The sequence below is a fragment of the Oenanthe melanoleuca genome, chromosome 7 (assembly GCF_029582105.1).
Source record: "Oenanthe melanoleuca isolate GR-GAL-2019-014 chromosome 7, OMel1.0, whole genome shotgun sequence".
Taxonomy (NCBI): domain Eukaryota; kingdom Metazoa; phylum Chordata; class Aves; order Passeriformes; family Muscicapidae; genus Oenanthe; species Oenanthe melanoleuca.
In genome coordinates this window covers 28,886,120-28,913,605 of record NC_079341.1, presented here as the reverse complement: position 1 = coordinate 28,913,605, position 27,486 = coordinate 28,886,120, and the positions used below count along the sequence as shown (strand labels likewise).

At 43.6% G+C, this 27,486-nt stretch overlaps 1 protein-coding gene across 2 annotated transcripts; it reads left to right on the top strand.

Moving 5' to 3' along the window:
- Positions 1-421: 421 nt before the first annotated feature.
- INSIG2 (insulin induced gene 2) lies at positions 422-13,071 on the top strand. Of its 2 annotated transcripts, none has more exons than XM_056496376.1 (6): positions 422-522; positions 4,517-4,854; positions 6,985-7,109; positions 9,159-9,325; positions 9,743-9,842; positions 10,303-13,071. In XM_056496376.1, the coding sequence occupies exons 2-6, from the start codon at positions 4,611-4,613 to the stop codon at positions 10,342-10,344; spliced, it is 678 nt and encodes a 225-aa protein (XP_056352351.1). In that variant the 5' UTR covers positions 422-522; positions 4,517-4,610; the 3' UTR covers positions 10,345-13,071. The 2 variants fall into 2 exon arrangements, with proteins under 2 accessions (XP_056352351.1, XP_056352352.1); XM_056496377.1 differs by lacking the exon at positions 422-522 and adding an exon at positions 735-1,086.
- The last annotated feature ends 14,415 nt before the right edge of the window (positions 13,072-27,486 follow it).

Genomic DNA, 27,486 nt, shown 5'->3' with positions numbered 1-27,486 from the left:
TCATCCCCGGCTCCCCCACCAAGGGCTCTGCGGGCTGTCAGAGGCGGAGCGGCCTGGGCCGGTGTCGGGATCATCCCCGGCTCCCCCACCAAGGGCTCTCGGGGCTCTCTGAGGCGGAGCGGCCCGGGCCGGTGCCGGGATCATCCCCGGCTCCCTCACCAAGGGCTCTGCGGGCTGTCAGAGGCGGAGCGGCCTGGGCCGGTGTCGGGATCATCCCCGGCTCCCCCACCAAGGGCTCTGCGGGCTGTCAGAGGCGGAGCGGCCTGGGCCGGTGTCGGGATCATCCCCGGCTCCCTCACCAAGGGCTCTGCGGGCTGTCAGAGGCGGAGCGGCCCGGGCCGGTGCCGGGAGCATCCCCGGCTCCCCCGCCAAGGGCTCTGCGGGCTGTCAGAGGCGGAGCGGCCCGGGCCGGTGCCGGGACCATCCCCGGCTGCCCCCGCGCTGCCTGCCCGGCCCGGCCGCGGCCCGGCGGCGCTGCGGAGGCTGCGCGGGGCGGGGACTGCGGAACATGGCGGAGGCCGAGTGAGTGCCGGCGCTGCGGAGGGGCCGGGCCGGGGCTGTGGAGCCGCAGGCCGGGGGGACGGGACGGGACAAGCCGGGCCGGGCCGGGCGGGTAGCGATGCCCCTAAGCCCCGTGCTGCCCGCGGGCCGGGGCGGCGCTTTGGGGCCTGTGGGCTACGGAGGGAGAGGCCGGCGGGGCCGTTCTCCGGCAGCCGGGACAGCCTATGCCCGGCGGGGCCGCGGTCTGTCGGGCCGGGCCGGAGCTGCCGGCGCTGCCCAGGCGGGCCGGGCTCCTCCGGGCCGGGGTCCGGGCAGAGCCGCCGCGCCCGATGCCTGAGGGGCGATGCTTTGCTTTGCTTTGCTTTGCTTTGCTTTCCTTTCCTTTCCTTTCCTTTGCTTTGCTTTTGGCGTTGCCTCGCTGCAGACGGATGGTTTCCTGCTGTCTCCTGTGTGGTGTTGCCCAAATAAATCTCGTTCTGGGCCTCACCGCGCCCGGTGTGTCTGTGTGGTGTCAGAAGTTGTGAATCGCTCCCCGTGCGCAGGGTGAGCACCGAGGAGCAGGACGGATCTTCTCCTTAGGAGACAGTTAAGTGACGAAGTGTTTGAAAATGTCTAGGGTGATAATTTGCTTGTTAACTTTTTGCGAAATGCCAGGCACCGCGTGCCTGCCTTGCAAGTCGTGTACAGGGCACGGTGTGTTGAAAAGCTTGGGCTGGAGTCGGTGCGTGCCAGCGAGGAAGGAAGCGCAGCTGAGACTCTGGCAGTGCCAAGGCTGCAGCTCTCAGTGCGGTGTTACAGCTGGGAATGTGCGTTCTCCTGAAGTGAAGGCTCAGAAGGCTTGTTGGTTCAATATGTAGTGATCTGTTCCTGGCTCAGAGGAAGCCTGCAGTAAAACATTAGGCTTTAAAGGAGACAGAGTCTCCGCTGTCTGCAGGAACAGTGGCCTCCTAGTCAGAAGGAATTGGAATCGAGATAGTAATTTAATTTCCATGAAAGGTGGTGATAGTATATGTCTGTGCTGTGCCAGGGCTTTGTGAGCCTAGGCTGTCTGGGGCACTGAAGAATCTTTCCTGAGCGCTTTGCTCCATTCCACAGTTGCTCTGTGGCGTGCCAGAACGTCTTAGGGTCAGTGGAAAATCTGGAAACTGAGAAAACAACTAGGAATGATATGTGTAGGGTGAGAAACCAGGTGCAAGTGACTGCATCATGCTAGTTTCAGACCTTGAATTACTTCTATAAACATCTGTCAATATGTACCTACCCAGTGCCCTCGCTGGGTCAGGCTGTTTACCTGCTAATAAAAAGATGTTGCTCATATCTTGAATGACTTGCACCTGCAGTGGTTGTGCAGATTTCCTTCCTGTTGCATTTAGAAAAACCTTCACAATTAAATATGTATTTGCTGAATGGCATATTTAAAAAGTGGAGATTATACAAATGCAGGTTTTGTGATTTGAAAGTTTATTTATGTCGGAATAAAATTGGACTTTTATTTGATTGTCAGCATTTCTAGGAGAAAAGCCAGTAAGAGCCATTCAGTGTTTACAGCAATATTGCCATGTGGGACAGGTGATGATTCTTAATTAGTCTGAAGATTCCTATAGTTGAAGAATTAGAAGAAGCAGAGTCTTGTTAGAGGGAGATACCAAGAGAGACTGTAAAATGGGGAAATAATCAATGCAGGGAAATTATTAATAGTTTTCATCAAAGATGGGAACTTGGGCTGATCTCTCAGTATTTGAGGGGTGGAACCAGATGATCTCTAAGGTCCCTTCCAAACCAAAACATCCTATGATTCTATTTTAGTTGATAACCTTGATGCACAAAATAATATACAGTAAGATGCTTGCTGGTGCCCCAAAGCTGGCAACATGTACAGGGTCAAAAAGGACTGAGGGATCCTGCAGGAAAAATGAATTGAAGTTGGGTGTCAGAATTAAATAATACCTACTGGCTGAAATGCAGTGTGCAAGGTCTGGAGCCTGGTACCAGGGAACAAGGATTTAAGTAACAGGAAAGAAGAGAGACTTGAAAGTTGTAAAGGATCACAGGACATGAGCAAACTACTTTGACTAGAAAAGTAAACTTTTGTCCTGTGTGCTGTTCATTAAGGGAAGACCTAAAAGTGTGAACTATCTTATATATCAGCATAGGTCATGCATTTAAAAAAAGGGATATGCAGACTTCAGGCAGTGCCAAAAGCTGTTGGGATGGTGAAGTAAGTGGATAGTTAAGAGCTTAGCTTATTTCCCTATGCAAGCTAAAGCTCAGAAGGTACATAGCAGTTTGAAAACCCACGTTAGGCACAGTATTCCTGCAAGTTTGTTACTGGGAGCTACAGCCTTCAATGGTATGTGTTGAAAAGACTCCTGCAAATTCTGATAATTCTGGTGATGACCTGGTGGGCAAAGCCCCTGGGGACACGAGGGAGACTCTCAGCTGAAATAGTGTTGTTTTTGTGACTCCATGGTTTCTTTGCTGGAGGCTAAACATATGATCCAAGCTCCAGTGCTGTGCCATCCAGAGCAGGGAAAAAAATCTGGAGCACCTCCTTTTTGCTTGAAGGAAGTGTTGCAGTGCCAGTGCCAGCCTTGATACAGACATCAAAGCTGGCAGTATGACTCAGGAAGCAGACTAAAGAGCCTGACACCTTGGTGGTTCTCTTTCCCCCAAGAAGTGTTTGTCATTACAAGGAACTTGGGGAATTGGCTGTGTAGAAGAGAGCCTGTGTTCTTAGGAAGACACTGTTGCCTCCCCAAACTCCCAGTGAGAAGTTTTGAACAAAAATATTGTTTTTCTTTTTTTCCCCTTTTTTTCTGTCTATTGGAACTTTTTTTGTGTGATGGAGTATGCCATAGTGTGGCATCATATCTGTGCAGTTGACTGGAGTGTCTTAACTAGCTTAACTTCCCTTTTGGCTTTCAGTCAGCAGAAGTGAATGAATGCTGAGTCTTCTGGTCTGCTGCTGTATCTCCAGAGAGCTTCCTCAGGATCAGCTGGAGCTGAGAGGAAAGGGGATGGATGTTCTGGTTTGGCTCCCCATGTGCCATAAATAAGAGTTAACAGAAGCTGCTACCAGCTGGCAGTTTCAAATTTAAAAACAATGTTGGGGCTTTTTTTCTAAAGTTCCAGGTGGCTAAGCTGTCTATCAGAATTGTTGTTATACATGAATGTGGCACTGAATCCATGTATAACAAGGCTCATGATGGACAGGTTTTGTTTTTTTCTAAGAAAAGGATTGGGATGGGAACTCTGCCATTCCTGTAGTGCAGGCAGTTACTCATGTCAGAGGCTTCCTAGTGTGAAGGCAGGTGGAGCTCCTTTTCCTTTGCCCTCAGGTGCTTCTATGCTTGATTACAATTGGGTTTTGTAGTAATGTACAGCACTTTTCACCAGACCTTTGTGTTACTTCTCTGTACTTCTCTATATTTCTCTGTCTTGAAGTTACTGCTCTGGCTTGCTGAGCTGTTTGCTGTTGGTGGAGGTTACAAAACGTGTGCTGCAGGATTGCTGAAATTCTGGCTCCAGCCTGAAAGTTACTTCTCAGATTTCACTTTCCAGTTGAGAAATGTTTTTTGGTGTCTCTTTGAAAAAAGAGATCTCTGAACCTCTGTGGGTGACGTGGAATTGAGGGCTGTGTTTACTCACTGTTGAATTATATAACCTCCAGTTGTTGCTTCAAACAATTTATTCTTACTGCACAGCAAGCCTTTCTTCCACATGATACCTGTGTCATTTCTTCACCTCCTGGAATGTACTTTCACATTCCTAGTTGTCCCATCCCACATGTTTACTCCTCTGTCTCCTAGCAGAAAAAACTATTTGTGAAACCTGTTTCCTTTGTAAGGCATTTTTGTCCCTGTGGTTGATTTTGCTATCAAATGACTAATTGCCTCTTCAGAAAATTCAGAAAAAATATAATAGGCATTTTTTAACCCAATCTCCAAAGAAGTTAAGAGAAATACATGTAATATTTCTTATATCTGAATTTTCATACTTTTTCATTATGTTTCAGGGTTTGGGTGTCTCCTAATTGAAGAGAATTGAAATACTGTTTTCAAGTGAATCCTCAGTCAGCCTCTTGGATGCCTCTGATAACTTAAGAAGTCATGGCAGAAAATGATTCAATGCCAACCTTACCAAAAAAGTGTGGCCCCTACATTTCATCTGTAACCAGTCGTGGCATGAATTTGGTGATTCGTGGTGTAGTGCTGTTTTTCATTGGTGTATTTCTTGCATTAGTATTAAACTTGCTTCAGATCCAGAGAAACGTTACTCTCTTCCCTCCTGACGTGATCACAAGCATCTTCTCCTCAGCTTGGTGGGTTCCACCTTGCTGTGGCACAGCATCAGGTAAGTTCAGTCATGTGTATGCCTGGTGTGCTGAGGTGTTTAGGTAGTTGCAGTGTCAGAGGTGGGGAAAATAAAAATTTCCCTTTCAGCATTAATGTCTTTGTTGAGCTGCTAATGTCCTTCCGATCTCCCCATGTAAACATAAATATCCATCCAGGAATTAGTTTTTGCTAGCTTGTCTTACTGTAATATTGTTAACAGAGCATAACAGAGCTTTGTTTTCTCTGCTGGGTTAGAGCTTAACAGATGTGAGGAGGTGGTGCTATTGCTGACCTGGAGTTGGGTTACAAGAGTGTGCTCCCAGACATCCCTTGAAAATACCCTGTGGTGTCAGGCTGTGCAGCACACAGTGCCTTGTTTGAGCACAGCAAACCACCCTGAGAAATACTCCCTTCTGTGGAGCTGGGAGCCCTCCCTGTGTGTCTGGGAGCTGAGGCCAGGCTGCAGTTGGCAGCTGTAGGGGCACAGTGCAGAACAGAGCACCTCCATGCAGCTGTGTATCTCTTATGATGTGAACATGCTCCATATCTCCCATGACCATGCAGGGAATTGAGCATTCTCTGTGTTTAGCCAGTTAAAGTGAGTTGACTGCTGTAGATAGTAAGAAATAACCTCTTTCTCCTCTCAAGTATCAAGGTATATTCCATGTTACAGGCGTGATGGAATTTGACTTTCTGCCTGACTCCGAAGATCACTGGTCCTTAGGGTCAGTTTCATGTTTTACTAAGGAAATATTCTTAGCAGCCAGAAGGATTCTGCTTTGGTGTATCTTCCTAGAGGCAAGTTTTAATCAGATTGAGAAGCTCACAATTCTGAGTATTAATGTGAATCAATAAACTTGCTTTTGAGATGGAATCGCTGTTTTACTAATGGTAGTGTTTGATTTTAGTACTTGATTTTAAGCTGATTTAGAGATACTACAGCCTTAACTGGCTTTTCCCAGCAGGAGTCACCCCTGTTGAAGTGTTCAGGGTTTTGGTTTTTTTTCATAATCAGTTTTCTCCATTTTCTTTCCTTATCTTCTCTGCTAGCATACATGCAGGGAACCTCTGTGGTAAATGCTGATAATTCACCCCATTTTCTTACCATTTGTACTTGCAAAGCCTTCCTGGAATTGATGTGAACATTTCTCTGCAGTATGGTTTATTATTATGAACAGAATAAAGGTATTTTGCATATTTATAATCAGTGGTGATCGAGGCTGCATTCAGAGAAGTCCTTTCATCCATCACCGTTATTAGTCATGAGTTTGGCCCAAGGCCTTTGGCAAGAAAATTGCTCAGGGAGGTTTTTTTTTTCCGCTCCAGCTTTACTGATGATTTATTTTCCTGAATCCTGGAGATCAGTTTCCTATGTGGCAGAATAAAGAGCATTTGCAGTGTTACCCCCAGCAGTGTGCTGGACTGAAGGCACTGGAGTCTGTACTGATGTCTCAGGCTCTGCTGTGCTCACACTACTATAGTCTGACATTAAGGCACTGTTATTGTTTTAGTAGGGTTGGTAAAAGTCTTTTTAGCTGCAATTGCAGTAGAGAACACATTTGTGAAGAAATATTGAAAGAGCATTGCCATTCCCTGGGGCTAAAATTCCTGTTTGCTTTCTGTATTCAACAGCTACTATAGGCTCTTGGCTTTCTCTCTTCTGGATGAGCTTGAGGGTAGCACTGAAGAAGAGAAAAACATTATCAAACAAAGCCTGCTTGTAACAAGAACAAAAGAAAACACAAAATATTGCTGTAATGTGGTGTGTTGATTTTGCAGTTATTTTAAACATGTTTGAAGTATGGGATTTTTGGAAGTGCCAACCTGTAAGCTATTAGTGCTCTTTCTGAAGTACAGTGCAGATTTTGGTGTGGGGGAGACCTCTATCATCCTCTGCCCCTGGTTCAAATTGTCTCTGTATTGCTGCTTCTGCTGTAGTGGCTGAAGATGCTGCTGAAGTTTACAGGGCTTTTTAAAATAATTAAACTCTTTGAAAGTCCTCTTTTACAATGTGTGTTTTTGTGCTGTTTATCCTTAAAAGATGTGTTTTTGTAGTGACTATAATTGTCAAAGTCTAGATAGCCTTTATTCTGGTTAAACATTGCCAGTGCTTTAACTTCAGGGCCTTTTTTCTTTGCTGTCTCCACAGCTGTGATTGGATTATTGTACCCCTGCATGGACAGACATCTGGGAGAGCCACATAAGTTCAAGAGAGAATGGTCCAGTGTAATGCGATGTGTAGCAGTCTTTGTGGGAATAAACCATGCCAGTGCTGTATCCTGTAACCAAATGATGTTGGTGGTAACAAATGGGTTTCCTGCTAAAAAAAGCTCCCACAGTCAGTCATGGTGAATTGTTGTTAAAGGTGTAACATGCAGCATTTTTGTTGGTGCAGAATATTTGTTAGTGTCAAACTTGCAGCAGTATTGGAGCTGATGAGTCTGACATCTTTTGTTCTGAAAAAGATTTTCATTAGGAATGTCTCAGTATTGGGCTTTGTCTTAGAGTCTTTATTTTCTTTGAATAATTAAAAAGTAACTGTGGGAAGATATTAATGCAGTAGGTATTACAGAAAAGTGCTTTAGGATGCTGCAAGCTGATGTCTTTTTAATACCATAGTAGGAGCTTGAGGTCCTCTCTGAGGTCATGAGTGAAGCATGTGGGCTTCGCAAGGAGTGGGGAAAACTCAGGACCAGGAGTACCAGGACTATGCAATGCCAGGAAATATTGCTACCTTCTGTAAAGGATGCCTTGATCAGGAGAGCACCCTGGGTGACTGGATGCTTTTCTGATGGACTGGATGCTTTTCTCATGGTTCACCTTACTGGCAATGCTGTGGATCTGAGAGGCTTTTTGCAGTTATTCCTAGTGCCTCTGTCAGCTAAAACCAGGGTCTGCTGCTGAAAACTGGGGTCTTGATCATCTCTGTGATACTCATCTCTGTCCATGTCGGTTCCAACACAGTTCACAACAATGGTGCTAAAAGTTCTGTTCTTGTGCTACTGAATCTCCTCATTCCCAGGAAGAGAGGGCACGTGGAGTGAAAGATGGGAGAGCTGGCTAAATTCTCACTGAGGTGCTTGGCCACTGATGGGTTTTGTTGTTGTGTGGTTTTCTCCCAGCCTCTGCTATCCAGTATGGCTGGATGAGCTGGAGCTGCAGAGGTTCCAGGTCATTCCCACAGTCCCTCTCAAACCTCACTCTCCTTGCCAGAGATCACTGGTCAGCTGCTGTGGTTCTTACTGACCTGGCCTGTACCTATTGGGTCAGCCCATGGCAACTTTGCTGCTTTTAAGAAATAAGAGTTGACAGATCCTTTTTACATGGGTCTGATAATTTACAGCAAATTTTCTGCAGTTCTCTAGCAGCTGTTCCCCATATCCCAGGACATCAGAAATGTACTGTCTGTATTTCCTGCTTGACAGCTCTCCAGACTGCTTTCTCTTCAGCTGTTGCCAGTTCTGCACATTGCCAGATTTGGTGAGGGTTCTGTCATCTTTGACACTTTTTCTGAAGCTATTGATTTTTATCCTGTAATTATTTATTTCAGTTAGTCAAGCTTGTTTCTTATTTCCACTAGGTCGTTCTCCAGATTTTTGTGACGAAATAGGACAGTGGTTTTTGTACTGACATCCCATAAATTTGCTTTCAGGCCTATGAAGCATGACAAGCCCCTTTTTAATTACCTGTTTTGGACAGGAGTAATGAGGATGAGTTAGTGTTTCCAAAACGTTTTGAAGAATGTGAAACACACAAAAATATCTGAAGTGACTTCACAGTTCTTTCACAAGCTGACAAAACTGACTTTCAGTGGTGGTTTACATTAACACTTTCCAGTAATATTTTCATTTTGATTTAATATTGACCTGAATGTAAAGCATCATGTAATTTAAACAAAATTGCAATTAAAAGTGATAAATACTTTTTTTTTTTTGTAGATCCCTGTCAGCTGAAGAAATTTAATGCTAGATTTAAAATTCCATATTGAGTATAATAAAAGGCCAGGTGAGGGTGAGAAGTGGCATGTTCATTGTGTGTCTGTATAAAATGTTTGTTTAGTAGGTGAAGAGGCTCTTCAGTCTTGTACAGTGCAAAGACCTTAAAATTTGAAGAAGTGTCATAAGTTCTTAGTTTCCTGAAATATTGACAGTTGCAAGCCTTAATTCCTCACATCTGGTTGGTGTGTGAGAGATGATAACAGGTAGCACTGTATTTGTCTTAATGGTATTTTTTTCCTATTGTGCCAAGCTAGAAACAGAAGGACAAAAATTGCTTTCTATTTGTACATGATATTTCCAAGCTTATCCTTAACAGCCAACACAGAAGGTGGATTTTGCCAACAATATCCAGCTGTCTCTCACGCTGGCAGCCCTTTCCATTGGGCTGTGGTGGACCTTTGACAGGTCACGAAGTGGCTTTGGTCTTGGAGTAGGAATTGCTTTCCTGGCCACGTTGGTGTCACAGCTTCTGGTGTACAATGGAGTTTATCAGTAAGTATTTGCTCCCCTAAGGTGAAATGATAATGTTCTGAAGCTGTAACATTAAATCAGGTAACTGAGGGGGTACAATTTGACATGATTTTCGAAGCTGTCAGTACCTAATTTTGAGCACAGCATAAATTGGACTGTTTATGAAAGCTCTTACATGTGTGTAAGTGAGAAATCTAGTTGGAAATGCTAACTGAAATAAATTGCTGCCTTGCCAGCAGTAAAACATGCTTTGTTTGGTCGAATAAATGCACCTATAATCAATAAGAAGCCTCCTTTGTTGTTTGCTGCAAGACATTAAATTTCTATAATGTGTATCTTTTTGAGTTAAAATATCCTAATAATTATGAATTTGCCTTGTGATTGGAGGACTCTCTGTATTGCACAGCACTGAGCTCAAAAATGTGCCTTCTTTTCCAGATACACTTCCCCAGACTTCCTCTATGTCCGTTCCTGGTTGCCATGTATATTTTTTGCTGGTGGAATAACAATGGGCAATATTGGCAGGCAGCTGGCAATGGTGAGTGTGGAGGAGGGGAGTTGGTTGCCTTCCAGTAAAAGTTTAAATGTACATATCATTTCTTTCTCCATGTATACCAGCCAGCTGTTTGGCTCAAGGGTGTGCAGTGGGGTAGGAATGAGCAATAAATTCTTGTTGATGTACTTAGTGAGCTGATCATACTGTAAATCAGAGCACACTCAGGCTTTGCTCTGTACTCTATGTTACATACTTTCAGGACCATGAGCTAAGTAAGAGCTCCTGTGTTAGGGGAGAAATCAGGCTGTCCCCAAAGTCTGACATGCTCAGGGACAGAAATTGCAGCCACTAGTATGTGCACAGAACTTAAGGAGATCAAATTTATCTGGGTGGAGTTTAACAAGAGCTATTTTATCACCCATTTTGTTGAAAAATCACTTACCTTAAGTCTTTTTCACTAGTTATGTATACTAATATTATTTTGTCAACTTCTGTTTTTCAGTATGAATGCAAAGTCATTGCAGAGAAGTCTCACGAGGACTGAGAGGAAACAATATGCACCTTTGGAACAGGAAATGTCAGACAAATGACTGTTGGAGGAGCATAAGGAACACTTGACTATGAAATTGCCAAAATGCAATTTTTTTCCCTTGAGTGGTATACTTTACTGCAATCTGTGATTGCTGCTTCTATAGAAACCTTGATGTCTGATTTTGATTACTGTGAAGTCACAATAGTATGCAATACATTTGACAATATTGGTTCAATTATAGGATTCTTTTTTTCCAAATCTAAACAGTTTACCATAAATTCCTGTCTATCTGTAACATTGCAGTGCCAAACTGAACCTTTGCACTACGTTTCTGTAGCTGAAACTTCTTCATTCACTTTATCTTGAAAGTTTTGAGGAATTTGTTCATAACAGCTAAATGAAAGACAGAGGGGGTTCATGTTTAGCAATGAAGATCTCTTTCCATGATGATAGCCCGTAGTATCTGTATGAAATTTATGGATTACAGCTGAACTTTGATGCAATAAGTAACTGATTTATGCCTATTAACACAGTATATATTCTTCTGACTCACATTACAGGTGAGAAAACTCAATGCAGGTTGCATGGGTTATTGCCATAGCATTTCATTTGTCTCTGCTGTGTGCCCAGTATCACAGAAATGGAAACTGAGTCTGGAAACGATTTGCTAATTTTCCCCTGGTACACCCAGCATCTATGTTGGTTTTGAGTTTATGTGAATTGTGGACAGATTCTGAAACTACTTGCAAAGCAGGATACAGTTCAGGTCATTCTTGTACAATCCTTTAAGCTGATTTGTGTCGATAGGGAAAACAACTTGAGGAGTTTTTATTGCAAAATTTAATTCTGCTCTGCCACCACCACAGAGTGTCATAAAGCCCTCCATTGCCAATGTTACTCTTGGTGGTCCTTGCCAGGGATCAGCAGGGCTGTATTTTAGGTACTAATGGAGCCCTCATTGCTGTTACCATAAATGCATTTGTTCCTGCAGCAGTTTTCTGAGGCAGAGAGATGCTGTTAGCCCTGTTTGACAGACAGCCTGGTAGGACAGCGAGCTGAGAGAGACTGTGTGCTGAGCAGTTCCCTTCTTCAGAAGGATTGTAGTCTGTGGCCCATATTTGGGGGCATACATGGAATTTTCTCTTGGCTTTGCAGCTCCCTTTTAAGACCATGAGCTGGAAGATGTGCAAGAAAGCAGATTTCAAGAGGACACTGCTAACCTGTGCCTGCAGTGAGTTTGGCGTGGGATTGTCTCCACTTTGTTTTCCCCTTCTGTCTTTGTTGATGATATTTAAATGTATTTGTTTTCCTTTTTTGTCTTTAAGTACTGTTTTTTTAAGTCTTCCATGAAAGGTTTATAAGACATGTTACAGTCACCTAGGGAGGCTGGAGTTGGTCCAAAGAACAAATAGATGTTTAGACAAGTTTTTATTAATAAATGTGTGAATGCGCTGTACATGAAGCTTGAACTAGGCAACTTTTTCAGTCTTACCTGCTTACCTCTAAGTCTGAAAAGTGTGGAATGAGCACTTCCAAAAGCATTGTAACAAAAGACGTGGTCACAAAAGAAAAACTTCTTGAATGGGAATTTGTAAAAATAGTAAATAAGCAAGTGATGTATGAAGAGCTTGGTTCTGCTGCTCCACAGTGTCATCATCAGTTGCCCACTGTCTGGAATGATGATTCAGCAAAGCACTTACAGAATGACTTTGCTTTAAGCAGAGGCAGAACATGTCTAAGTAGACCTCTGACCAGAGATTTTCTCTTAATCAAACCATATGGCAATAAGAAACATTTTATTAATAAAAGCAAGAAACTGGGCAGGAATGTAGGGTGAGTTTCTTTAGGTGGGCTATGGCAATTTGCTGAAGAAGCTGTTTGGTTTCTCTCTTAACAGTATTTCACCTCATCTACCTTTACTTCAACAAATGGCTTCAGCTTGGATGACAGTGTGAGAAGTATTGAGTTATCAGGGCATGAGTGGCATAAAAATTCAGGTGTTTCTTGCCTAGCTGTAGGGAATAACATGGTACCTCAGTAGCCGATGTGCTGGCTTGGTAAACAATGTCATTTCATCATGACCAACCAGTGTGTACAACTGAAGATGAGTTGTTTTTGTTATTCCCTTGGTGGTAGAACTGCTGTTACCTGCCAGTCTCAATGCTTACACAGAAGCAGCCTTGTGTGTGTTGAAGTGTGCAGTATGTGAGAAGTGGTTCTTGTGCATCTGTGGCACCCACTTTGCAGCACTTTGCACTCAGATTCAGCTAAACCTGGTTAGACTGTGCTGTCTGCTGACTTTTAAATTTCATTTTGGAAATTTTGAGCATGTTGTGCAAAGGCAGCAATCATCCAAAATAAATTTGGGTGGAGTCCTTTATTATATGTGTCTTACTGTTTTTATTCTTACTTGACTACCATCAATACAGGATCACATCGTGGGTGTCCTGTTGTTTCCAATTGCTGTGGTTTTATGGCTGATGTGTTCAAACCACGATGAGAATGCTGACACAGCCTTAACTTCAGTGGTGTGGACATGCTGCTACTCTATAGCATGTAGTTATAACATTAGACTGTCTTAAAAATGTTGTTGAATAAAGAATGAATAAGATATATTTAGATGCAGCTTTGAAAGCATTCTAACCTCTTCACTAATTAACCCTTGTAAGGTCCGTGCTGTTTAAACTGGCAAATTGCTGTTAAAAGCAAAATACACATTAAACACAATTGCAGCCTTGATTGATAGGTTTCTTCTTTCTTTAAGAAATTATATTGCTATTTAAAATACACTGAGTCGCCTTCTATCAGCAATCTCATAATAATTCTGACCATTTAGCATATTGGTTGCACATCTGTATAAAAATAGTGAAAAAGAAGCAGGGGAGATCAAATCAGCTGTGATTCTATCTTGATTACCATGCTTAGCAGCCTTGGAAAATCTACTCTTTTGAATCTGCAGTGGGAATAAGATAACTTCACTCACTATACAGAAAATAGAAATTTAGATATAAATAGCTACTATGGATATGAAAAAAACCCAAAACACAAATGGCAGGGAAATTCATAATATATTTGTATTTATTAATGTTCTGGTCTGGATGTGAACTGATTGTTACTTTGGTATTCACAGATTCCATTCATCGTGCTCCTCACTGTGTCAAAAAAGATGTGATAAAGAGAGGCTTGGAAATGTAATGGAAAAGCAGGGAAATGGAAATCCAGGCAGAGGTCAGGAAAGGATGGGAAGAGAGGTACATGGGGGTTTGGGATGCAGTCCCACAGCAGGGCAGCACCACAACTGAAAGCTGGAAGGAGAGTGGAAAAGTCCTGTTTGTGATGATGACCTGTGGCCCAAAATTCCTAACTCTGCTGTCAAAATGCAGCATCCTGGGTATGCCAGGTTTCTGACCAGGCAGATTACAGCCAGGGGTAGAAATAACCATAATTTTGGGTACTAAGCACTGAGTCAAAAGCATATGAGTAAAGGTGTTTTGCTGGAAACTTAACCTCTGCCTTCCACCTGTGGCCTCAGAGAATGGAGCCTCCAGCCTGAGGGTGTTGAATGGAAAGTTACTTGGGTTATGAGGGAATATTCCAACTGCTGAGCTGTCAGGCTGTTGAAAAATGTATCCTGTGCCTCATTATAACATGGCTACTGTAAGCAGCTAGGAGGAGAGTAAACAAAGAAACTTCTCCTCCACAGCTTCTGTATTTCCCTGCTGCCATCTGGCTGGGAGCTGCCACGGGGACCTGGGGGCATACACCAGTCATCCTTTTTTTTCTTTCCTGGTACGTAAGGAAGGAAGATAATTCCACCAGCTGCATCACCCCAGACATTTTGCATGTGCTTTTTACATTTTGGAGCAGTGTTACCAATAATTCCTGATGGCAGTGGGTGAACAGAACTTGTGGAAGTGATATTAGATCAGATCAATGCTGGTGAAAATACGTGCACAGCTGGGCAGAGGGAATGTGGGCCGTGTCGTGGGAATAGCTATCTAATGCTGTTAGTTCTGATGCCAGTACTAAATGCAAAGCATGAGTAATTTTGCAGCTTAATGTTCAGCACTAAACAGTAAATGAAAGGTCAGTCCAACATGTTAACTGTCATGGAATAGTAAACACTCCTTTAATTGCTTCAGGCAGCCAGCTTTAATTTTTGGTGTGTCTGTTGTCATGTTTTGAGCAGCATGGTCCGGAGCCTTGTCCTGATTACCTCCTCCCCCGTCAAATGACAAAGCCTCAAATTAAAGGATAAACTTTATGCCTGGGCTTTTCAGGCAGCATACTGGGAGTTTGTGCTTTGAATGTTTAAAAGCAGTGCTGAGGAAGAAGTGGAGGATATTTCTTGATCTGATCAGAGCTGAAATTCAGGTTGAAATGTAGTTTGGCATTTTCTTGAGGTTTTCCTTTCTTGTTCTTTGGCTCTAAAGCACAGAAGTTCAGTAGCTCCTGTTGCACATCCACAGTTAGCCTGCCCAGCACTGTAGCAGATAAGAGGCAATATATAGTAGCAAAAAGAAATGTAAAGCAAAAGTGCTCTGTGTCTAGTGTGCCCTGTACATCTGTGTAAGATGCACAACCTGCAGCATTTCCAGACTGAGGTTCATAGGATTCACTTTCTGTGCAGGCAGCAGTTCTGCCTTGTCTTTGTCAAACACCCCTGCAGTAGGTCACCTGTTGTGTTGTAGTTCTGTGGGGATATGTGCACACATTGCAGAGCATTTTCAGTGGCAAGTGTAGCCATAAGATCTGCTTTTTATGACTCTCTTGGTAGAAATCCTCTGAAATTGTGCCTTTGAGGCAAATATGGCAAAATATTTCTTGAAGGAAAAATCTGTCTGTATAAATATGTCTCTGTCTGAATTCATTATGTAGTTTTGCTCTTTCTGTTCTCTGATTAGTTCAGTGTACATCTTGTAACCAACTTTTAGATATTTAATAGGTTTTGGTAATCAAACCTCAAAACAAGATTTGTTTCACACAATTATTGTGGAAAAAGGTTTGCACTAAAAGGAAAGCTGTGAGTAACAGGTTTGCACCCTAATGTACTATATAGAAATTATGCAAGGAGAGCCTCCAGCATTTTTCATAATACTGCAAGAAGGAGAAGGACAGTAAGTGATCATTCTGATTGTACCCTGGTTTCAAAACAAGGGTAAGTGGAGTCTTACAGATGCATTTGTATTGACTTGTTCTGCTCTGAGCTGCTCTCCATAGGCATCACTTTCATTGGCAGTGATCACCAGAGCATGTTTGGGCTTGTCTGGTTTTCTCTATCCCAGCTGTGCCAGTTGTTCCCTCAGTGACTAGGGATGCCCCAGGTAAGTCTAGCTATGCCACCAGAGAATTTTCATGGGAGTACAGCTTTAGCAACTTCCTGCTTAGATTGACACATTCCATGTGAACTTTGTGAGAAACTGCTGCTCTGGCCCAGGGGACTTGTTGGTAATGTTGAGGTAAAGTGAGGGATGTGACTCCATGATGTTCAGGTGGGGTGAAAGGGTGCCCAGTGCCTGTAAAGACACCAAGTGTATGTGTTAATTGCAGTTTCCAACAAAGAGCAAAGTTGCCCTGCTCTGCAGAGCATAATTTCTTGTCTCAAGTGGTGAGACATGCCATCAGTGTGCCAAAGAGAGAAGAATGTGCTTTCTTCCTCCTCCTTACTCTTCCCTTGCACAGTGCATAGGAGCCTGAGCTAAGGACAGTTAATCCTGCTCTTGGAGCCAGGACTATGTATAGGCTAGGATAGTACTGAAAGACTCCACTGTTTCTGTTTAAAAACAAATGCTTGTTCTGAGCTGCATGTCAAGTGCAATCATTGCTGAATGAACTGACGTGCAAAGCCAAGTTCTCAGCCAGACTGGCATAACTCCATTGATTTCAGTGGATATGCAGCATTTCATGCTGGTTGGGAATTTGGCCCACTGTGTTTGAAAGGGATGAAATTGTTTAGACCTTACTCTTTCCTCATCTGATACAGGTCAAAAAAATTCCTACATTGTGCAACACATAAGAGCAGCACACCCGTAGTCTGCCTTTTCCTCCTCTCTTTCAGCACTGATGAAAACTGTCATCCTCCTCTGTGATTTGCAGTGTGTGCTTTTTATATGGGATATCAGCTCTTCAGGAGAATCAGATCTGGCAGAGCAGATTAATAATGATGCAAATACAAAATGTTGGCCACTGATGAGCTTGTTGTCATAGATGCTTGCCACAATCCTACTGCTTTTTGTTTTTTTTCTGTCCAGTATTTTGCTTGTAGGAAATTCAGCTGAGTGTTTATGTTGGACCTGTGCCTGCTCTGATTAAACTAGGGAGAGTGAGATAATACTGCTTTGTGTGGTTTCAGACTCCTCTTACCAACCAGTTTCCTCAAATCAGTGTGTCATGCAAAAATGGTGCCGGAGTAGGGCTTGAAGATGAATTGAAAGATCCTGAAGATTGATGGTTTAAGGACATGAATCAATGAGATGATGTGTCCACTGTGGAGATAGGTGGTATAAGAAGCACTAGATATGTAGTATTATGTAGGTAATAAGAGTAGAGATGCAGTATTAAGAAACAATGAAGCTGGTGGAAAGGAATGTATGTACCTATTCCTGGAAATGTGTTTTTTTCCAAGTTAGTTCTGCAGACTTTGATCATTGCACTGGTCCAGGAGATGAACTTTGGGACAGTGAAGAGCAGCAGGATGGGGGGTCACTTGATAAGCTGGCTGGATACAAAAGGGAATTCAGTTTAGATGTCAGGTCAAAATGCCCAGCTCAAAGACAAATACCAGTGGTATTTGTGTAGTACACACACGGACTTTTTTTTTTTTTTTTTTTTTTTTTTTTTTTTTTAATGTAAGTTTACAAAGGGGAATCACCTTTAAGTACCAAAAGACAAAGAGAGGTATGACAGGTTGCTTTTGCATTCAACCCTTATCCTTGGTGGGAGTAAACTTGAAGGTGTGAAGAAGAGTTGTTTTTTCAGACCCACCCATTCAGATGCTTTTTTGCACCCCACCCCAAGTCCCTGGATTTGCAGTGTGTTTTGGGATGTGAAACCCACTGGGTTTCACTACTGTGGGTCAGCTCACAGGTAAATGAGGATGGCTGTGTTACTTTCACAGCTTGTGGCTTGACAAATGTGGTCCCTTAATCTGTTCCAGGCAATAAAATAAGATTATTGAAGCTGGAGTGGTTCCCTTATCAATGCAAGAACAGTGCAAAGGGTTGGCCTCTTCTTGTCTGTGGTGTTGCCTCCTCCTGCCTACCACTGGTCTTAGAAACAGGACACCAGAGGTGCTCTGCAAGGGAAAGGGACCCAGTTGCTACCAGAAGCCCCCAAACTTTCAGGGAAGTTTCAAAGCTGCAGGGACAGAATGTGCTTTCTGGCATCACCTGAATCAGCTTTTCATGGAATACTTTCACTTTGGTGAACTATCAGATCCCGACAGTTTGTGATTTCCAAGGTCACAGTAACTAATGAAACCCAGAGGGATGTGGTGAGGTTGGTAATGGAGCTGGTATGGGGCAGATTAAGGGATGGGACCTAGGAAGGGATCTGTGCAACACAGTCCTGATGTCTTCTGCACAGCTGCTCTGAGGTTCATGGTGAGATTTCACTGAGGAAGAACAGAAACAGGCGACTGACACTTGTAAAGGCAAATCTCTATGAATTTGATGCCTTGCCTAATGCTGACTGATGTTAAAGGTGGGACACCTTGCTAGAAAAATTGTTCTACTTGAGTCCAGATAAATGGTGGGCAGTATCTGATGTGTGCAATGAAGATGAACATATGTTCATCACTTTGGCATCTCTTAAATTATGAAAGCTTGTTCATTCTGGTATCTAAAACTCTTGAAGGCAGTATCTTATCACCATGTCATTGTTTCCCTGAGATGCTTCACGATATTGTTTACCATGAGCACTCTTCCATCTTGTCGTTGATTAAAACAGTAACTTCCAACTTAATCTCTGTGAGAACAAATTGGTTTAGATAGTAATTTTCCTGCACTTCTTCAGTATCAGGCTTCTCTTCAACACAATACTATTTTTAATTAAGTCAGCTGACCCTTTGTTATGATTTCTAATGTAAAAAATGCTGATTAATGCCCAGACACAACACCTACTTAAAAAAAAAAAAAATCTGAATTTATTCTGGTAGACAGTTAACACCTAAAACATATACCTTGGAGCATTTACATATATCCTCAGCTTTTGGGATGTCTTCATCATGCTGATGTGCCTGAGGTCTGGCATGAGTTGCTTCCATTCCTGGGAGCAGAACGTGGATTTTTTGGAGTGTGGAGGGTCTGGGCTGTGGTGGGACCTTGAAGGTGCCTGCAAGCAGAAGATGGAGAACTCTCTGCTCTCCCTCTCCCTACTGGTTCAAAGAAAGCCACCAAAGTAGTACTCTGAGCCAAGTGGTAATTGTACACTTTTGATTTACAGTTATCTGAGTGTTGAGGAAAAAAAAATAGTTTCTTTTCAGCGCTGTCTTGTCAAAATGCCAAATGCTGCTTGTTTTTGACATTTTCAGCTACTGTTAAATAATAGTCTTGCTTCTGTCACAGCTAATGTTGACTTCAAGGCAGTTGTGCATCTCTCAACTCAAATGCTAAGCAGACAGGCTTGGGTCTTGACAAATATTTTTCTGGGCTTGCCCAAGGCAAGTAAAAATGAGCTTCTAGTTAATCGTTTGTTTTAAAATTCAAATCGGTGAAATAGGCAATTAAAAAAATGACAATTTTCATCAAAATTTGCAAATTAAACGTCTCTTTGCAGTCAGAGTGGGTTCAAGAAACTGCAATAGATAATTGCTATTTGAAATCAGTGAAGTATCCAGCATTTTAGGGCCATGAGGATTGTGGCTGTTCTGCCTTAGTAAACCTTGATTGATTTGGTAAATAAGCATTTCAACTTCTCTCTTTAAAATAAATAAGCAATTTTATTGCTTTATTGCTTACCCCTGTATGGGAGGTAAACAAGCTCTCAAGCAGCAGCCCTGTAATATCACGAGCCCAAGTGCCATCTGTCACCGAGAATTCTGTCCCTTTATGCACAATAGCTTCTTATGGCATTAGGTCCATTGTAGGTTAATTGATTAGCAGAGATCCTCCTTTCAGTTGTTCCTGCTTTTCTTCGCTAAAGGACCATATCTCTCATCTCCATTTCCTTTTCTCTCTCCCGTATTAGCATACTAATCACACTGAACTCCCACTGCTAAAAAACTCTATCCATTTCATGCTGGGGGAGGGGAGGAGGAATAAGCCAGCTTTTCCTGGGAGATTTGTGGATGCTGTTTTTTATGGCGGTTGGAAGGGAGGGAAAGAAAAGAAGAGGTGGTGGCAGAGGCGAATAATGCAGGTCTCGTGTGCCAGTGAAAGCTGAGCCTATGGCTGCATAAATATTGAACACGTTTGAGAAGCACTATTAAAATAAATATCAAAGGCAGCGTTGCTCACACATCTGTTTCTCCTCAAATTTTGCCACAGCGCTCTCCATTTGTTTTCTCTCCAGCTGTTAACACCTGTCTTTCTGTCAGTGGTAATAATGCAGTTTTAGGTGGGCTACGGAGTTGACAGTGACATGAAAGAATTCTCTATTTTTGATGTAAGAAATTCCTGTTTCAAGATTAAAAAGGGCCCAGCGAACAAAGATATATCCTTGTGCTAATACTTCAGAGCAGTGTATAGGGGGTTTGTTGTTGTTTTAGGGTGTTTTTTTATCAAACTACACAGACTTGGGCTTGTATTGAACAGATGAACTTGAACTAGATGAGACATCCTACAGTGGGTAGCTACTGCTTGCCTTTGTAGTTATCATTTTATTGCTGACATATATTCCGAAGGTTGTGTGTGCATGGTGCTCCTCTCTCCATGTGATGCTTGTTATCTAACCTCATCAAAAGTGTATGCTGTGCATTGATTGCTAGCAGAGAACGCACATCCAGCCGTGATGTCTTCTTTATTTACCCCTCAAATGAGCACACTATGCACAGGGCTGCCTGAGAAAGGGCTTTATGCCTTTGCAGTAGCCAGCAGCAGGAGGGTCATAGGATATGCTCAGCTCTCTTGGTGTTGAAGATGATGATACAGATCCTCAAATAATATAAGCTGAGAGAGCCCATCTACTGTGCCTTTTTACCCAATGAAGAATAAAAAGCTATTTATTCCTTTTGGCCTATAGAAATACGTCCTGAGATTTAGGGCAAAAGCACTGATGAACCACACCAGAAATTGCCCAGGTAAGGCACAGGCTCAAGACTGTTGAGCCCATATTTAGTCCTTATGCCACCTTCTCCTGCAAGGCAGTCCATAGGTGTAGAAGCTCCCATCCCATCCACTGTGGGCCTGTACATTTCCATCCATAATTCCTAGCTGTACCATAATCCATAGTCCCAAGGAGAAGAATCTGGGTGAATTTTGCAGGTCTTTCAGCACAGGTTGTTTTTGCTGCCTGCGTGAAGCCAAGCTGGTAATCAGGGTTTGTCAAGAAATGCCAGGGTGTGGCATGGCAGGTAGATGTCCCCAGGTTTGGTTTGTCTTTGAGTGGTAGATAGTTTGATCAGACACTTCAACAATAAATTATTCTTCTGGAAGTCCTACCTGATGATTTATGGGCACGTTATTCTTTCATTAATAAATGAAATGGGGCAATTATCAAAAATACAAGCCCGTGAGCTGCAGTGGTTAACGCAGAGGGGCTGTGGCTCACAGGCTGCCCTTGGCACGGCGGCTGCGCTTCCCCACGGTGAGTCCTTGTGCAATGCCTGTTTATTCAGGCTTCACACAGGGATGGAACATTTGACCCATTGTGCGGGAGCGGGTGGAGGAGAGGAATTTCCCCAAGCGCTCTGTGCTGGCTGCGCTCTTCTGCCATTAAAGCAGCAAGGGGGTCGAGGGGCTCATTGTTTTCCAGAGGGAGAGGATTTGGGCCAAGGCTGAGCCCTTCAAAAACGTCCCACCCCAAAGATCTGCAATAATAGAAAATTGAACCCAACTGTAACTCCGGAAAAGGGAGATGATGTTATAGCATGAAGCACTCCTTCATGTTTTCGCTTTGCCATGGGGGCTGCATGTGCTTTGGAGAAGGTTTCTTACATGTTTAGTGCATGCTGGAATATTTTCCACTGCCTGGGGAAAAAATCCAAAGTACCAAAATCCACTGTCACCCTCTAGTCACCTCTCCCATTTTTTAAGTGCTGTCAATGGGTATCCACAATTGGAGCTCCTGGTATCTCTCAGAAACTCAAATATTGTGCACATTACAACCAGGATGTTCAGGGAGCAGAAAGTCCCTTTCATAGCAGATGGCAGCAGCCCACAATGTCCTGTAATCAAAACATAAAATATTACTACTTTTGCATGCTGTGTTTGGGAAGACATGCCAAAGAGTAGTTAGGTTTCATAGGCTCAGAGAAGTTTCTTCAGTAGTAAATAAGTTGTTAGGAGGGTTTGGCTTTGGGAGGCTTTTTTTTTTTTTTTGTTATTACCAAATCTGTCTTCAATCTGCAAGTGCAGCGGGTCTCTGAATATGGCATTGTCACAGAGGAAGCCTGGAAAAGGCTGTACTTCACTACAGCAGAGCCCAGGAGTTTAAAAGGTCTTATAAACCTGTTTGGGCTGACTGATTTGGCATTGCTTTAGAGGCTTTTACCCTGGGGAAGTTGTAGGGTCTGGCTGCTCTTGGGACGGGCAAGAGGAGGGTTGGTCTGATGTGACTTTAGCTGAGCGTGGTTCTGCTCCCAGATGATAAATGGAGCTGTACACGGAGTGTGCAGAAAAGAGCATCCTTCCTCCTGGAGACAAATTACTTTCTAGTTTCTGCAGGCTGCATGGTTGTGATTTTTCCCCCGCTGTAATCTGTATTGGGTGTAATGTTACATAATGCGCGATTAAAGACCAGTGATGACTACGAAGGTAAGTGATCAAATATTTTACCTGAGACACATACACACATCATTTATCTCACTTTTCTCACAGAAAAAATTAAACCAGTTTCCTTAGCTGTTAGTCCAAGCAAATGAAAGCCTGGATTTGATTAAGCATTGATCCTTCTGCCTCACTTTCTCCAGGAGATGTTATTCAAATTTTGGGATAACATCAGTCCTTTGAATGGCTCTCATCAAGTCCCAGTCCATATGGTTTCTTTTGTGGAGCAAAGAAATCAAATCACTTGGGTTATTCTAGAGGTTGTAATGTCATGGCAAGGAAGTTCTCATGCCTTCTGGGAGGCCAGCTCTCAGAGGCTTGCTGGCCAAAATATTCTCCCATCCTAGATGGGAAAACGTGGTTTATGCCATCCTGGAACAGATAATTTTACCCAAATCATGGTTCTGTTAAACTTCCCTTCTTCTGAATATATAAGTCCCAGGCAGGCTGCCAGTATGAATGATGAGCCATAACAACTGATGAAGCAAGAAAAACATCAGGACAGATGCCTTGAATGAGAGAAAACAAAGCCTTTTGTGCAAAAAATCTTCAGTGTAAGATAGCTGCACATCTGCCCATGGGCAGGGATGAGGATACTCCAGTCTAATGTCCTGTTCCCTGGCCTCTCCTGGCACTAGTCAACTGTTCTTTGAGTTCTTTGTGAAACAGTAAATTGGCATGACATCAACTTATTTCAACATCAGCACCTAAATTTGAAAAACTTCTCATTCATGGGACATTCCCAGGGTTGGCCACATATCCTGAAGTTTCTTCCTCTCTGTACCTTGCCAAAGTCTTTGTAAAACTAGCCTGAAATCCAGTAAATTTCCAACAGGATGACTGCAGCACAGCTGCTGTCCCAGCTCCTCCGTAGTCCTGGGCCTTGCAGCAGCTTCTTCACACAGATGAGGAGAAACCCGAGCCAAGCAGCAGGGCACTTAACAGGAGCCTCACATCTGATATGTTCATTTTTTAAGTGCAGTGAATTATACATTTCCAGCCAAATTCAGAGCATTCTGTTTGCTCATCACAAAAGCCACCAGCACAGCTGGCAGCTGTCCCCCTGCCTCGTTGGATGGGAAGGGTTGTAAATAACCCCGTAGCCAAATTCCGGGTGAGCAGCGTGGGTGTAAGGCACTGCAGTCCTGCTGCAAACCCCACTGTGCCAAGGAGGGAACAGGACAGGACTTTTATAGTCTGTGCAGTAACAAATGGATTAGAGATGGAGTCAGGCCACGGATGCTGAACAGCAATTGAAAAGTTTCCAAAATTTGTGAGTATTCGAATTAGTTTAAACTTTTGAAACTTTCCAAAATATTAATGTCCAGATTTTTTTTGACTTCTCTGGCATGTGTGCAATGAAATATTTTTTCCAGGCTTTGCAACATGTCCCCTCACACAACTGTCCTCTGTCTTTTCCCTTCACAAGGCTGGCATTGGGATCGTGGTGTCTGGTGAGCCAGCAGCCCTTGGGTTACAGAGGTGCTCAACCTCGTGTTTTCGCTCCACTGAAGCTTCACTCCATTCGGGCTGAAATATGAAGTGTTAAGAACTGCTGTTTCCCTCCTTCCAGTTACATTCCTGAGGGAAATTCTGGAAGGTGGCCAAACCCAATAGAAGGCAGGAGCCTGTGCTGGGAATGCCTGCAGCTGCCAGGGCATCATGGTGCTGGCTGGCCACGGCCAGAGGAGCAGTAGCACCATTTCCTCTACCCTCATCCTTTTTTTTTTTTCTCTCTGTCATCCAGAGTCAAATCATGGGATCACAGCTCTCAGGCTCTTGGGGAGAAGGAATTGACACTCTTGGCTTTGCACTAGGGAATGGCAGGAAAAGGCAGCCAGAGGGAGCAGAAGGCAGGAAAAGTGTCCTCCCCACTTTGACCGCAGGCATCCGGAGCGCAGATCCTCTGCACATCTCCTCACTTCCACTAGAAAACATGACCCAGTGGAAGCACTCTGCTTCAGGGCTGAAATGCTCATGGGAGGGAGCAGCACTGTTCCACCTTACTTATGCCAAGAATTTATGTTGGGGGGTGAGGGAGAAGGGAAACTTAATTAAAATATGTACATAGAAAGATCAGGAAGCAACAAGTAGCAGTGGTGAAAGACTGAAATGCATGGGCTCGAGTGTTCAGAGCCAAAGGTACACACAAAAATACACTTCAGTGACCAGGCCTTTGACAAGCTTGAACTGTGTGTTAAACAAAAATCAGAAAAGGTCACAGAGACACTCATGAGAAGGTATTAGTCAGACAGACATCCTTGTGTGGAGGCAGCAGAGCCTGCAGGGTGTCAGCTCAGACAAGCACTGTCCGTCCCTCCTTTTGAGGTCTGTCCTTGCCAAAGGCCCTTTGGGGCAGAGGAGGGCTCTGAGCTGTGAGCAGGTCCATGCCAGCTCCTGCTCTCAAGGCTGCAGCAGAGCAGCCTCTTGCTGTGTGAGCTGTTGTACTGGAGGGGAGCTCGGGCAGGTTTCACCTTGGAGGGATTTCAGCTGCTCTGACTCAGGTGTCCCACACTCCATGGGCCAGCCCTGCCCTCCTCTGCAGATGTGGGGTCTCACACCAGCCCTCCTCCCTCCCTGCCAGCCCCACACCAATGTCTCAGCTGCCCAGAGTCCCACATGGCAGCAGAGACTGATGTTTCAGCTGCTGATTCTTTAATCCCTCCACGTACACATTGGCAAACTGTGCCTCATTCCAAGAGCTTCTGGGAGGGGAATTCAGGAACAGAGGGAAAGGCTTTATGGTCTCCAGTGCAAATTGAGAGAAACAACATGCCCAGATTCTGAGATAAGTGGCTGTTTTGCTAATCAGAAAATGGCAGTAGTGGGTCTGGATGTAATTGGGCTCCACTGGTACTATCTGGAATAACATGAAATGTTATAACCTGGAAGGACGTTGCTAGGGCTGTGCCAGAAAGAATCTTAATACAGATGTGGGTGAAATTTAATCAAAATATTTTAGGGTTGAAAGTCATGCTGCTGTTTTCTTTCTCGTCCATGTTTTAATAGAGCCATTTTTCCCTGGAGCCCAGCCATCAGTTCTGTCTCCTGAAGCCATGCTGAGCCAGATTCTGCTTGAGGCACACGTGAGATGCCATGGAAAACCCTGCCCCAGCCACTGTGCTTTGTGATATGGAGGCACAACACTCCTTTCAGCAGCACTGCTGAGGAAAACTTCTTGAGGGATTTCTCCTTTTTTTTTCCACGTGGGATTGTTCTCACTGTATCATCTCCAAGAAAGCTCTGCCTTGGCTTTGTCTGGCTCTGCCTTTCCTCAAATATGCAATATATCACCTGCCCCGCTGTGTTTTGTTCACAAAATAGGCAGCTTTCTTTGTTTTTCTGGTGGAAATATCTACCTGGATCTGATGAACAGGGATGAGATTTTCAACATTGGACACTTCACTGCTGCAGACCCAGTCCTTGAGTTCTCAGAGGCATGAAGGTTTTCCACAGGGAAAATCCCTTCACCACAGGATGCTCCATCAAAAGGAGAGGGCATGTGTTTCTTAGGGGAACAAAAAGACATCTATCTGACACCTTCTAATAGGTCAAACCAACTTTTGAGGACTTTTAAACTTGAAAAAAATGCAGGCAGTGCATTCATTGCATGTTTTTATGACAGGTTTTTGCAGCCTGGGCTCTTTCAAGAAGTTCAGGTTTCTTCCTTGGGCTACATGCTAAAAAGCAATGACTATGGGATTTAAGCCACTTTTATCTCATCAATGCAGTTTGTTATTTTATGTATCTGAATTATTACAAGATAGCAATAAGCCTAGATTTTACTTTAGCTTGTCATAATAACAAATGCAATTCTAAAAAAGTTTATTTCCCTAAAAAAAAATACATCCGATTTCAATGAAAATTGTATTTACAATCCAACCGGAACTGCAGTTCCAGCTGCTGTGAAATCCAACTCATTTCTAAAGCAAGGAAGTCCTAGAGATTAGTTTTTTTCATCACTAATAAATTTCAGCTTATTTTCAGTCCAAATGTGTTTAGCTTGAGCTTGCAGCTACCAGAGCCTTCTGTACCTCAGCCTGTTGGCTTAAAGAGCCCTCTGCTGTCAGAATTGTCTCTCCTGATATTATGTGTAGGTGATAACAAAACTATTGCTGAATTTTCATTTTACTGAATTACATAGGCTGATCTTTGCACCATGAAGCAGGTTTTTCCAAATGCTGAATCATTTCCTTGGCTCTTTTTTGGAAACAGTTTCAGGCTGCCCATGTGTCTTTTCTGGTTTTGGCAGGCAGGGAGCCCTGGCTCCTCTCTGGGAAGGCACAGGAGGAGGGGGATGATAGTGGTGGGACAGGGACTGCTGGATTTCACTGGAGATAAAAATGGACAGGTTGATAACATGTCAACCTTGCCATTTTTTCAAGTATAATTTTTATTTCCATAGTTACCATTTGGGCATTTTGCCAAAAGAAGAGGCTGAAAAACTTCCATCTGTGGCAAGTTCTTTGCAGCTTAAAATTTCCCAATCTCTCCTTCTTTGTGTGAGCCCAAAGCACTGTCCAGCGGGTCTGCAGCTAATGAAACTTTTTAATTTGAAACTCAATGGTGAAGGAAAAAAGGTGTTCTGAAGCATCAGGCATCTTTTCAGATTAAAACCTCTGTTCTCCTTTTTAACAGAAGGCATGTGAATTCATGGTGTGTTTCCTATCATATAATCACTGGGAGAAATCTAAAATAAGTGAAAGGAAAGCCATTTTTTGTAGGGCCTTAGAAAACAGTTCTGGAGCTCTTTTAATACCTCCTTCAGTACTTACACATGAAAACATCATGCACATAGTGTAACATCTGTCAAGCAGTCAGATGCTTTAATTCCCATCTGGTCTTGGGGACTGCTGTGAAGCTTGACCCCAGGATTTGAGGTGCAGCCTCCTCAGGTGTATGAGGGACCACCTGTGCCAAAAGTGGTCTTAACTCCAGTGAAACCAGCTCCTGTAAGTACAGGAAAGGCAAATTCCCCAGCAATGTGCTCTGTGACCCACACATGCCCTGTGGAGGGGTGTGCAGATTATTATAGAGGTGAACTTTGGAAGAGTTCAGAGTAGCTTCATGCTGTGTGTGACATCCAGCAGCCAGGGTTTCCATGGTGCTTGTAGGAATCCTTGCCTTCCAAACCTGCTGGCTGAGCCTCTGGCACAGAGCTCTGCATCACCACTGCCCTCACACAGGCACCTGCACTGTCCAGGTAAAAGTTATAATTCATCTCACCTGG

Excerpts from the sequence above, each read along its gene's own strand:
- INSIG2 (XM_056496376.1), top strand. The coding sequence starts at position 4,611 with ATGGCAGAAAATGATTCAATGCCAACCTTACCAAAAAAGTGTGGCCCC. Across the intron at positions 7,110-9,158 it reads GAATAAACCATGCCAGTGCT|AAGGTGGATTTTGCCAACAA; the intron begins GTATCCTGTAAC and ends CAGCCAACACAG. Across the intron at positions 9,843-10,302 it reads TTGGCAGGCAGCTGGCAATG|TATGAATGCAAAGTCATTGC; the intron begins GTGAGTGTGGAG and ends TCTGTTTTTCAG.